Below are 12,515 nucleotides of genomic sequence, written 5' to 3' on the forward strand. Positions count from 1 at the left end.
GCTCTTGGGATGCCACCTGAGACTCTGCGTAGAGGAATTGTTGGCAGATTGCTTTGGATCAGGATTTTCCCCAGTTTGCACCTTCCGGACCTAACACGGACTCAGATGCAGTCTGCAGTTGAAGCCCAAATATTTCCAAGCTTGCAGTGTGATTTGCAATGTGTTTGACAGCATACATACATTGAAAAATGCATACAAACTCACTTTAACGAATGGCAGAAGAATGCGCCCATTTCAAAGATGTGCACAATCAATGCATTCATTTGGAAAAATCCGTATGAAAACTCACACGGATTTCCATGCAAAAAGAAACAAAGCAAAGTTCGCGATCTGATACAGGCTCGAGTTGGAAAGAACTTCAAGATGGAATTCAGAGAACTACGATGAGATGGAGTTTTGTTGATTTGCACGTCTCTAGTCTTACCTGATAGGCCTGTTCAGAGTGGCCCCGTTCAGAAGATACCTTAAACTATGGCTTTAACCATGGTGGTTAAGCCAGAAAGCCAGGCTGTGTTCAGAAGACACCTTAAACTATGGCATGTTCCATGGTGAATAAAGCAAAAAGCCTTATTCACCATGGTTAAAATCATGGTTTAAGGTGTCTTCTGAACATGGTCTGACTTTCTGGCTTAACCACCATGGTTAAAGCCATGGTTTAAGGTGTCTTCTGAATGGGCCCATAGAATCCTTCTTCCATTAGTAATTGATCTTGTATTACTTTTCATTCAAACTGCATAAGAATTGATACAATCCTTGTAGAAAAAGACACAATTCTATTGACAATTGGACTTTGATTCTCCAACTTGTTTCAGTTAGGCCTTGGTCTCCTTTCATAGAAGAATTCTGTTTTTGTGGAAGCATTAATGCTTGGGTGCAGGAGACCTCAACTAATAATGCAAGTGAGTTATCTGGGCTTGGATATAACCCTGCTTTTTGAACTTAGAAAATTAGTGGTTTTTAGGTTTGTAGATCCATTATCTGAATCTGGTTTTGTAAAAAATAAATACATATATATGTTATTATTATTTATTATTATTTATTTATATAGCACCATCGATGTACATGGTGCTGTACAGATAACACAGTAAATAGCAAGACCCTGCCGCATAGGCTTACAATCTAATAAAGTTGTAGTAAACAATAAGGAGGGAAAGAGAATGCAAACAGGCACAGGGAAGTGTAAACAGGCACCGGGAAGGGTGAAGCTAACAGTATAGAGTCAGAACAAACTCAAAGTTTAAAAGCTATAGGGAAAAGAAAAGTTTTTAGCTGTGTTTTAAAAGCTGTGATTGAGTTGGTAGTTCTCAGGTGTTCTGGAAGAGCATTCCAGGCATGAGGGGCAGCAGAGGAAAATGGGCGAAGCCGAGCAAGGGAAGTAGAGACCCTTGGGCAGGCAAGAAGCATGGCATCAGAGGAGCGAAGAGCACGAGCGGGGCAATAGTGTGAGATGAGAGAGGAGAGATAGGCAGGAGCTAGACCGTGAAAAGCTTTGAAGGTCAACAGGAGAAGTTTATATTGGATTCTGGAATGAATTGGGAGCCAATGAAGAGATTTCAGAAGCGGAGTGACATGGTCAGAGCGGCGGGCCAGGAAGATGATCTTAGCGGCAGAGTGGTGGACAGAGACCAGCGGACTGATGTGAGATGAGGGGAGGCCAGAGAGGAGGAGGTTGCAGTAGTCCAACCGAGAGATAACCAGTGCGTGAACGAGAGTCTTGGCAGAAGAGACAGACAAAACAGGAGTGGGCCTACAGCCCTTTGTTACTTTCATCTAAGCATGGCAAACAAACAAACAAAAAATGAGGAAGATTAGGAACAATTAAAGAACAATTTAAGGGCAAACCCACCTGTCCTGGCATAGGATAAGTGCCGTTAAGGTCGAGACAATGGCGCCTATGCAACATGTGAGTGTCAGCCAAGGGCTCTGAACGAGGAATCCGGCAATCATGACCAGGCCACTGAGTGGATTGCTGACAAACATCACCTGAGATACACCTCGCAGGACCCACTCTGGAAACTGGATCAAAAGAGGCTTATCTGAAAGAAATCCCCATTGGAGAAAAGGTGTGCAAAATGAGATGGTGTCCAAAAAGATGAACATGTGCACGCACAGACACGGGCTCAACACGCTAAGGGCATGGTCTGCAGGCACATGATGCAGCCACCTCACTGAAGCTGAGGAGGTGAGGGCCTGATCAGTAGGGATGTGCTCCGCTTCTAATCGGACCGGAGAAGCAGTAGCGGAGCGGGGGGCTTCGCCTGCCCTTAAGGCGGAGGCGAAGAGGATTGGGGGGCCGGCGGAGCGTGGCGAAGAGGATCGAGGTGAAGGCGGATCCTTCGCCTCGATCCGGAGCTCCGCCGGAAAGGTAAGTGGGGTTTACCGGGCCCTGCCGCTGTCGCTGTCACCCATGCGGCGACGGCAGCAGGGCCCGGTAACGCCCCCCGCCCTCCTCTCCCTTACCTGCCTCCGTCCGCGGTCCGTCAGTGTCTCCAATTGAGCCCGTGGTTCCAGCAGGAAGGCCCAGACTTCCTGGTGGAACCACGGGCTCAATTGAAGACGGCGACGGACCGCGGACGGAGGCAGGTAAGGCCCCCTCCCCCTTGGTCCCTTACCGGGCTCTGCCACCGTCGCCGCATGGGCGGCGATGGTGGCAGGGCCCGGTCACCCCCCTGCCCTCCTCTCCCTTACCTGCCTTCGTCCGCGGTCCGTCAGCGTCTCCAATTGAGCCTGTGGTTCCAGCAGGAAGGCCCAGACTTCCTGGTGGAACCACGGGCTCAATTGAAGACGGCGACGGACCGCGGACGGAGGCAGGTAAGGCCCCCCTCCTCCTTACCGGGCTCTGCCGCCGTCGCCGCATGGGCGGCGATGGCGGCATGGCCCGGTAACCCCCCCTATGGGGGGGGGACCGGAGCTCCGATCCGGATCCGGAGCTCCGAGCGGACCGGAGTGGGCACAGGCGGAGTGGGGGCGTGGCGGAGCGGGCCGATCCGAAAATGGCGGATCTTAAAGTGAAGCGGAGTGGGGGGTCCGTGCACACCCCTACTGATCAGTGTCCCCTACAGGACCCCACGTTCCTCGCCTTGACCTCTGTGGAGGAAGGGCAAGATATGCGTGTCATAAACAAACACATTGACAAGTTGTCCCAAAGAACTGGAGGGCTCCAGATTGTCTACCTCTGGTTTAGTGAATAATCGGTCCTACTTAGCTGTAGCAGAGGAGAGAGGTGGGACAGTGAGCTTGGCTGGAGACCAGCTGGAGATCTTCCACTCCCATCAGCAGTCAGCCCACCTGGCTGTATCAGAGGAAGAGGTGAGGCAGCCGTGCCCCTCTCATTGACCCAGCTGGGACCACCTGGGCATTTCCTAGAATAGTCATCTGTGTTCCCCACAGTTCCCCACAGTGACTAGCCAGAACTGTTTCCTGAGTAGCTGAAACCACTCCCCAACCCACAAGGGTGCTGTCATGGCTCCAACACACACAGCCAGCCCAAGACATCTGAAGTAGGGTGACCATATGAAAAGGAGGACAGGGCTCCTCTATCTTTAACAATTGTATAGAAAAGGGAATTTCAGCAGATGTCATTTGTATGCATCCAGCACCTGGTGAAATTCCTGCGTCATCACAACAGTTAAAGCTGGAGGAGCCTTGCCCTCTTGACCAGATACAAAAGCGGGAAGGGCTCCTGCAGTTTTAACTGTTTTGATGAAGAGGGAATTTCACCAGGTGCGGGATACAAATGACACCTGCTGAAATTCCCTTTTCTATGCCACTGTTAAAGATACAGGAGCCCTGTCCTCTTTTCCCTGTCCTCTTTTCCTATCGGAAGACTTCAGCCAATGAAGAAGACTGTGCTTCTGAACCGCAGCAGAAAGCAGTCCTCCAAGTGGCCGTTCCAGGAATTTTGTGGCACTTAATCCTGACGGATTCTCTTTCTTTTTTGCCCTCTGGACTTTCCTACTGCCACTTGTCTTTACCTTTAGATCGTAAGGCAGGGCTTTGTCTTCTTCTTTTTGTATGGCGCTTAGCCATGTCTAAGCTGAACAGCAGCATTGCTTAGTTATTTGGTTTAACTATTTCTAACCTGCTGTTTTTTTTAAAAAAAAAAACACTTCACCAGAGTGGCCTTCAAAAGCAGATAATATGATACACCTGAGTGATTTCATTTAAAAAGAGCAGATAAATCCCATCACCAGGGGATTAAAATTCCCATTGAAAGGCCCAGGAATATGAGTTGGTGCCTGGGAGGAGAATTCCACAAGCAGGGTGCTACCAATGAGAAGGCCCTGTCCCCAGTTGCCAACCACAGTACCCCACAGCCAGGGTATCTGGAGAAGGCATTCTGAAGATGACCTCAGTGTACACAGAGGCTCATATAGAAATAGTTCATCCTTAAATGCATCATCATCATCATCTTTACCCAATGAATTACAGTGCATTTGCTCTGCTGCTTCATACATGACATTTCATTAAATGTAATCACTCAAAGCCTAAATCCAACAGAGAGTTGGGCCACAGCTAGACCTAAAGTTTGTCCTGGGATCATCCAGGGTTCGCCCCTACCTGAGCACTGGATCCCCTGTGTGTCACCCAGGCCACAGCTAGACCTAAGGTTTATCCTGGGATCATCCAGGGTTCGCCCCTGCCTGAGCACTGGATCCCCTGTGTGTCACCTAGATGAACAGGTTTGACCCCTGGACAATCCAGGGATAAACCTTAGGTCTAGCTATGGCCTTAGTAACACGTCAGCTCCGCTAGCAATGCTTAAACCAACTCTGTGTTGAGCCAAATATCTGGCAAATATTGGACAAATATTTGAATATATTGAAATATCCAATGGATTTGATGAATATGCAATGTCAAAATGCAGAGGAGTGAATTTGTTTTGTTTTAGACAATTCCAGCAGGGCTTTGTTTCCCTTGTTTGAAGGTTTATGGGCTGGGACAATTGCCAACGTGTGTATCTCCAACAACATCTGGCAGAGCTCCTAAGCGCCAGCGGAGCTGTAAAATCTGACACACGTTTATTATTGTTTGTAAAAACATTGGGAAGTTGATTGAGCGGAGCAACAACCGCTGGTAGAGTTCATGCAGAAGATTTAAAAAAAAGGGGGGGGGTTATTTATGTTGCTTACATCTAAGATGGCAGATGGTGTGAACATCTCCAGGCCAGCTTGCCCTGGGATTGCAACACTCCCTTCCGTGCGCATAGTTTAGGCATTGCACTGGAATTCAGGCGAGATAAATACATGGTCTGGCACAGGGCCAGGGCAGATGGTGGGCAAAAGAAGGAAACTTATCTTGCAATACCATTTTAGGGTAAAATAAAGGCCAGCCGAAAGCTTACTGTATAACCAGGTTTAGCAATGGCAGCTCCAGGATTTGGAAGGGGGGCATTTCCTGGGCTCCATCACACCTACTTTCCCCCCCAGGTACAATCCGTGGTTTCCACTTCTGTTTCATAGAATCATAGAATCATAGAATAACAGAGTTGGAAGGGGCCTACAAGGCCATCAAGTCCAACCCCCTGCTCAATGCAGGAATCCACCCTAAAGCATCCCTGACAGATGGTTGTTTCATTAGTGCGTGAAGCACTGGTCCCTTTCACGTGCCTTCCTAGTATCGCCATTGTATTGGCAAAACCTCTTTTCGCTTGTTCGTTCTTCTGCCTACGCGGCAGGGTCCTGCTATTTATTGTGTTATCTGTACAGCACCATGTACATTGATGGTGCTATATAAATAAATAAATAATAATAATAATAATAATAATAATAATAATATTTTGTCCGCCCCACCCCATCCCCTTCTCCTTCCCCCTCCAGTTCATTGGTTCTTGTGGTTGATGGACATTGCGATTGGCATGGGCACCTTCTCTTCCCCCCTCTGGTTTTGTTGTCTAGAGTTTTTGCAATTTAGCGTTTCGTCGGCTGGGCTCTGTTTCTGCCTTTAGAAGTGAGATGATGCTCCCTTCTGCGCGTGGTCTTTGTGCGCTCCGTCTCCCTCCCCCCTTCCCAGTTGAGTGGTTCTACGGACTGGAGGAGGACCACCCCACCCTCCTCTTTTGTCAGCAAGACTACCTTTCAATGCACACATCCCCAGGAAGGGATGTTCTGTGACATAGCGCGAGGATGGCAATACTCAAGGACAGAAGAGTGGTTTTCTCCCATGTGGAGAAAAAATATCATGCTTTCCCAGTTTAGAAAAACACGGAAAATGGAGGGGAAGAGGCGAGATGATTGCAGGACAGGGACGACGTCATGTGAGGATTGCAGGGCTAAACGGTAAACAAGGCAGGACGAAAGTGCGATAAAACACTGGTGTGATGGAGCTCACTGGCAGCTGATGGGCATCCCTTGAATTAGGGCTCACTGCAATTAATCTCCGGCATTTTACCTCTTGTATCAGCCCCAAAGAGGAAATAGTTCACCAAAATAGAGGACAAAAGAGGAACCCTAATTTGCCTACTATTTCCATATACTAATTTATATGTCTACCTGCAAATTTAGAAATAGTAATAAGAATTTAAATAGAAACATAACGCATCACGCCATAGTGGGAATGACCTGTGACCTGTGTCCCAATCTGCTGTTCAGGGGCTCTGGATGGGCAACTCCAAGGGCCCCTGTTACTCTCCTTTCTTAGAGTTCTTTATGTTTAAATTGGACTTGGCCTGGACAGCCCATCAAATAGAGGGCACCCTCAAATAGGTATCTATCTCATGGAAGGTAGGGCACTTGGCCAACCTTAGCCACCAGTGCCATGCTTTCCTCCACAACATCTAAGCAAAAAGTTACTTTTGGGACCTGTGTGCCTGCAATTCCCATAGGAAAAAAAAGCCCATCGAAGGAAATAGCCCCTCTTTTTTTGCTATGCAAATTTCAGGCATGCAGGATCTGATTTGGATTAAATCCAGGATTAAGAGCTTTATCACACCAGCGTTATACTGTGCAATCACTGCGAATTGCGTGCAACGGACTCTGAAGTTTTCCAATTTATACTCTGCTTTGACTGTGAAGTACTCCCATGCATCCTGCCTTAATTGTGCTATAAAGGGAAAAGAATCGAGGTATTTAGCTAGTAGTTTTCGAGCAAAACATTTGTTGTTTTCCAAGCGACCACTGGGGGCACAGGAGCAGGATTTGATATGTTTAAAGAAAAATCAAACAAATTCTTACATCTCCATAAGCTTTAGAGATAAAGACATCAAAATTGGCACAGTTATAGATATTAAGGAGAGCTTTAAGCATACCAGATTTGAATCAGATTGGGTCATCTGTTGATTTTTTATGATTTTTTAACATTTCCCCCCCTTAAACCCTTTTCCTGGTATGCAAAGGATCTTAGGAGCACTGCCGCCCGGGGTGTGATTTAGCAACAGTAACAACGCCAGCTTAGCGCTGTAGAGGATAATTCGAGGGAAACAGGTACATGGGATGAAGCTTTAAAGCTCTCTAGCTCCCAAAGTATGATGCTGACTGTATCCTCCACACTTACTTTTGAGTAAGGAAAAAGAACGGAGTAGCTCCATGGTACATATTAGTTTGTCCCTGAGCTGTTGAGGACACCATCTCAGCTGCAGCACCAGCCTGCTTGAGCATTCCAAGTGGTGTCCACCAGCAGGCTCTAAAAAGTTTCAGAGTTTGCTTCTGATTTTCAGGAGGGGGGACACTGTCAAAGCACTTGCACCCTTTTCCCAATTGCTGCTCAGGACCTCTCTGAATCCTTTTCCCCAAGACTATGGAGAAGGGTTTTCATTTCAGTACCCAACATAGCGCCTTCCCCAGCATGAAAAGCAAAACTAGGATGAATTAATGCAGGATAGGAAATAATTTTTTAAAAAAACTGCAGAATAAATTCCGAAAACTAGGTGAAGTCAAAACACAGCTGTTCAATTTGTATGATTTATGAAGATCACAGAACTGAGAATTTGAAATGTGTGGGAGCAACGTTTTAAACAATTAAAAAGTATGCACACCCCTTTCTATCACATTCCCCTGGATCCAGGGGAAATGGATATATTATTTTCTACTGATGGCTTGTCACAAAGATAACCATCCTATCGTCCAGGATATCTTTGACTCTCAGTGCTCCTGCAACCTTGTTCTTTTAAGTCTCCAGTTTTTCCGGATAGCTGCATTTTTTGACCATCATCAGAGCCGCTTGCATTCTGTGATTCCACCCCCCACATCGCCCAAGCCTAACAAAAACAGAATGTTGCACTCAGAATTGGACATCTTGTTGTGCTTCCTATAAGTCTAAGTTTTATCATTAATTCTTTTATTTATTATTTATTTTACAAAACAAGTGTCTAGCTCTTATTGTTGCATATTGATTTACTACAAATCAACCAAAGATCTACCAAATAGACCCTAATCTACCTTCTATACACCCACACCCACCCAGATGCACAAAATGTTATTCTCATAATAAATCTGGTTGCTGTAATTATAGAACAGCTGCAACTCCAAACACATTTAGCAACATTGACTTTTTGGAGATGGTTACCAGGAAAAGGATGGAACAACTGAAGATGCTGGCATTTGAGGTCCATATGTGTGCATTTATGTGGCTGCACACCAGACTCAAGATACATCTCCACTTCACTTGGAGATTTAACTCCTAGATAGCCAACATTCCCCCCATCCCACCCCCAAAGCAAAATAGGGACAGTGCTTGCTTTATCCTTGGGGCAAGTGGCAGAAAATGATTCACTTGCCAAGGATCACCCCCAAAGATCCATAGATTAGCAGGTTTTCAAGCAAAGCTTTCCAGGGCAAGTTGAAACGCCAACATGACACCACACAGGTTCTAATAGGTGTATTATATAGATGTTTACCTTTCAGCCAGTCTCCAAACAACTTCATATCTCCCGTGACGTAGCTCAGGTTTCTGCAGAATCGCCTCCAACTTCCCCCCATCCCATTCTGTGTTTTGTTGGACTTTTCTCTGACAGTTTCAATGTCCATAGTGATTTTCGGACTCTGCTGGGACAAAAACAGCAATGCAGACTTCACAACACTCTTATCGACTGCTCCCCCAGGTTGGTGTTATGACTGGAAGCAACGCAGGGAAAAGCATGAGAGACAGAAGTAGCCATCCACATGTACTTATGAAAGTCCACATCACAGTGTGAATAACCAAAGGGCTTCAGGAATTATCAGAAACACCCAACAGCTTTCTACCAACCTGGCCTTTGAACTTCAAAAATGGTTGTATCCCACCAACTTCCTGGCAGGACAACTGTCACTGGTCCTAATGGTTGTGAGGGTCAGGGGAAATCAGAGGATGCCGATAGCCGTCCCAAGACCACCCCAAGACCATTACAAGAACCAAAGCATCTGAAATAGGTCAGCCACCCCCTGCTCCCAGCTCACGAGGATCATACCCAAGACCCCAGGAATAAAGGTGGTGGCACATCTAGGCAGAAGCCCAGAGCCTGATGTGATGTGCCCATCTGGCAGCATGTCAAATATCCTTGATTCCTATTTGTGAGGAGAAAGGATGCTCTGGATCAGGGCTCTGATGATATGCCAGGAAAGCCTGGGACGTCAGCATACCTTATAATGCTGCTCAGGTGGCATCTAGTCCTTGCTGAAGCAACATCTTTGTTATAGTGCTCTCTGTTGGACAGCTCACCTGCTAGCCTGGCTTTCCTGATCCTTGTACAACTAGACTGCTCCTGATAGAGCTTTGAATGGGACAATCAGAGATACAGGCCACGTTCAAAGTATGCCTACCTGGGCTTCCAGCCTTTCCAGTAGTGGCATGCTTTGAGAGGGGTCTTGGGCACACGCTGGCCAGCACTGGCTCTTAAATTCAGAGTCACACGGCTTGTGTCCATCTGGTGATGTGTCTGTTGGGACTGAGATGGTGGAGGGCCCGGAAATATTGGTGAGAGAACATCCATCCATCTTTCCTAGCGTGGCATGCGTGATAAAGGGCAGGGAGAAGGAAGTCAGTATGAGAACTCACGCTCTGCCCTGATAACAAGTTTATTATTTTATAGACACTTGGTCAGGTGTCCCTGATTATATACTATTTCGTTTATGACAGGGTATGTTTCCTGGATCTCTGCTTGCCAAGCACAGAGGTGGGAGCAATGATGAGAAACAAGACGAGGAGCAGGAGCAGATGGTGACAGTAGTGGTGAGAAGGTAGAGGCACCGAGGGACGGGGCCCATGGAGGGTATCTGGCCGCCAAAAATCTGGAGCTGGCCCTGGCTCTTCCCCTTCTAAATGGATGATGATGATGATGATGATGATGATGATGATGATGATCTTTAGATCCCTCCTTCCCCACCCCATTATTATTATTATTATTATTATTATTATTATTATTATTTAGAATATTTATATACCGCTCCCCATTGAAAAAATTTCAGAGCAGTGTACAAGGTAAAATGAAAATAAAAACAGAATAAAACAGTTAAAACAAAATTTAAAAGAAGCAATAACGGAAATCCAAGGCTGCATGTTAAAGAAAGGCTTCTTGGAATAAAGATGTTTTCGGGAGGCGCCGAAAGGCGCCTGCCTGACCTCCAGAGGCAGGGAGATCCACAGGAGGGGGGCCACCACGCTGAAGGCTCTTCCCCTGGTGGACTCCAATCGGAGGATGGATCTATGTGGAACCACCAGGAGAAGGCCCTCAGATGACCTCCTGGTAGCCAAGGCAGCTTGCAACGTCCTTCTCCTCTCCATTTTATCCTCACAACAACCCTGTGAAGTAGGTTAGTCTGAAAGTCAGTGACTGTCCTGAAGTCACCCAGTGAGCTTCAAGGCCGACTGGGGACTCGAACCCGGATCTCCTGAGTCCCATTCCAACACACCGGCTGCTAAAATAGAAGAAAGCTTGTGGGAGTCGGGGCATGACAGGATTGCCAGCTTAGCTCTGGTCCTGAAAACAAATCCCTGGGGCACCCTGTTCCTTAATTCTAAGTAAATGTTTCCTGTCCCCCCCCAGCCCGTATTTTGCACCTGGTGAACCTTAAGATACCAGTAAAAGACAAAGCAGATCCTGCAAGCCTGAAGGCAGGATCTGCCCTCTCCCTCACTGACCTCCCGATATTGATGGGGCAGATGGGTCTGAAAAGGCCGCTGTAACTGCATTTGGATAAATGTAGTTGCAGAGCTCCAAGGATTGGGGCACCTGGATTGGGGCACCTCCTCCCAGAGTGCAGGACACGGAAAACGGGCTCAAGTTAAAGGAAGCCAGATTCCGGCTGGACATCAGGAAAAACTTCCTGACTGTTAGAGCAGTGTGATGGTGGAATCAGTTACCTAGGGAGGTTGTGGGCTCTCCCACACTAGAGGCATTCAAGAGGCAGCTGGACAACCATCTGTCAGGGATGCTTTAGGGTGGATTCCTGCATTGAGCAGGGGGTTGGACTAGACGGCCCCTTCCAACTCTGCTATTCTATGATTCTATGATTCTATAATCCAGAGTTGAGTGGAGCAGTGGAAGTGTGCCTTGCTTACACAATGCTTGCAGGCACATTACAGAGTTGAAAAAAGTGCAGACAAGAGCAACTAAAATGACCCCAGGGGTGGAGCAGCTACCCTATGAGGAAAGGTTAATAGCTTGAGTCCAGGCTAACTAAAGGAACGCCTCCTCCCATATGTACCTGCCCAGACCCTAAGGTCATCCTCAGGAGTCCTTCTCCATGAGCCCCTGCCAAAGGAAGTGAGGCAGGTGGCTACTAGGAGGAGGGCCTTCTCTGCTGTGGCACCCTGGCTGTGGAATGAGCTTCTTAAGGAGGTTTGCCTGGCACCTACACTGACTGGGGACTAGAACTCGGATCTCCTGAGAGACACCAATGTGGCTCCACAAAAAGCTTAGCGATGACTTGAAAACAAAAGAAGGATACATATAGGAAGTGGAAGGAAAGCCAGGCTACAAAAGAAGAGTACAGACAGGTGGCACAGAAATGGCGTCAGGAAGGCTAAAGCCAAGAATGAGCTGAGATTAGCGAAGGATGCTAAAAGCAATAAAAAGGCTTTCTTCAGATACGCGAATAGTAAAAGACAGAGGAAAAAAATGGTGGTTCAACTGCTTAATGAGGATGGCAAATTGATAACAGATTATTATTATTATTATTATTATTTATTTATATAGCACCATCAATGTACATGGTGCTGTACAGAGTAAAACAGTAAATAGCAAGACCCTGCCACATAGGCTTACAATCTAATAAAATCATAGTAAAACAATAAGGAGGGGAAGAGAATGCAAACAGGTACAGGGTAGGGTAAGCAGGCACTGGGTAGGGAAAAACTAACAGTAGAAAGTAACAGTAGAAGTCTGCACAACATCAAGTTTTAAAAGCTTTAGGATTGCAGTTTGAGATTGATAAACAAATGGTCAAGGAACACCTAATTTCTTTGAATGAGTTCAAATCTAGGCATTACCCGGCATTACTCGGGGGCCCTAAGATATATGTCTGTGAAGTACTCATCTTAAAGTAGTAGGCCAGCGCTAGGCCTGTGTGTTAACTTTCAAACGGATTAAATTTGTTTCTTTT

At 46.7% G+C, this 12,515-nt stretch overlaps 1 protein-coding gene across 3 annotated transcripts in view; it reads right to left on the bottom strand.

Annotated features, from left to right (window-relative positions):
* SLC14A1 (solute carrier family 14 member 1 (Kidd blood group)) overlaps window positions 1-12,515 on the bottom strand; it is a 44,194-nt gene that overhangs the window by 24,291 nt on the left and 7,388 nt on the right. For 2 of the 3 annotated variants that reach the window (XR_010025562.1, XM_063128293.1), the window contains exons 2-4: window positions 9,735-9,913; window positions 8,834-8,978; window positions 1,847-2,036 (exon numbers count right to left, since the gene is read on the bottom strand). Coding sequence is in view for 2 of the 3 variants with exons in the window: in XM_063128293.1 (XP_062984363.1) it covers window positions 1,847-2,036; window positions 8,834-8,978; window positions 9,735-9,908 (509 nt within the window). In the remaining variant the exon portion in view is untranslated. The remainder of the gene's footprint in view (window positions 1-1,846; window positions 2,037-8,833; window positions 8,979-9,734; window positions 9,914-12,515) is intronic. The other variant, XM_063128294.1, reaches the window with a different exon arrangement.

This window comes from Elgaria multicarinata, chromosome 6, assembly GCF_023053635.1.
Source record: "Elgaria multicarinata webbii isolate HBS135686 ecotype San Diego chromosome 6, rElgMul1.1.pri, whole genome shotgun sequence".
Taxonomy (NCBI): domain Eukaryota; kingdom Metazoa; phylum Chordata; class Lepidosauria; order Squamata; family Anguidae; genus Elgaria; species Elgaria multicarinata.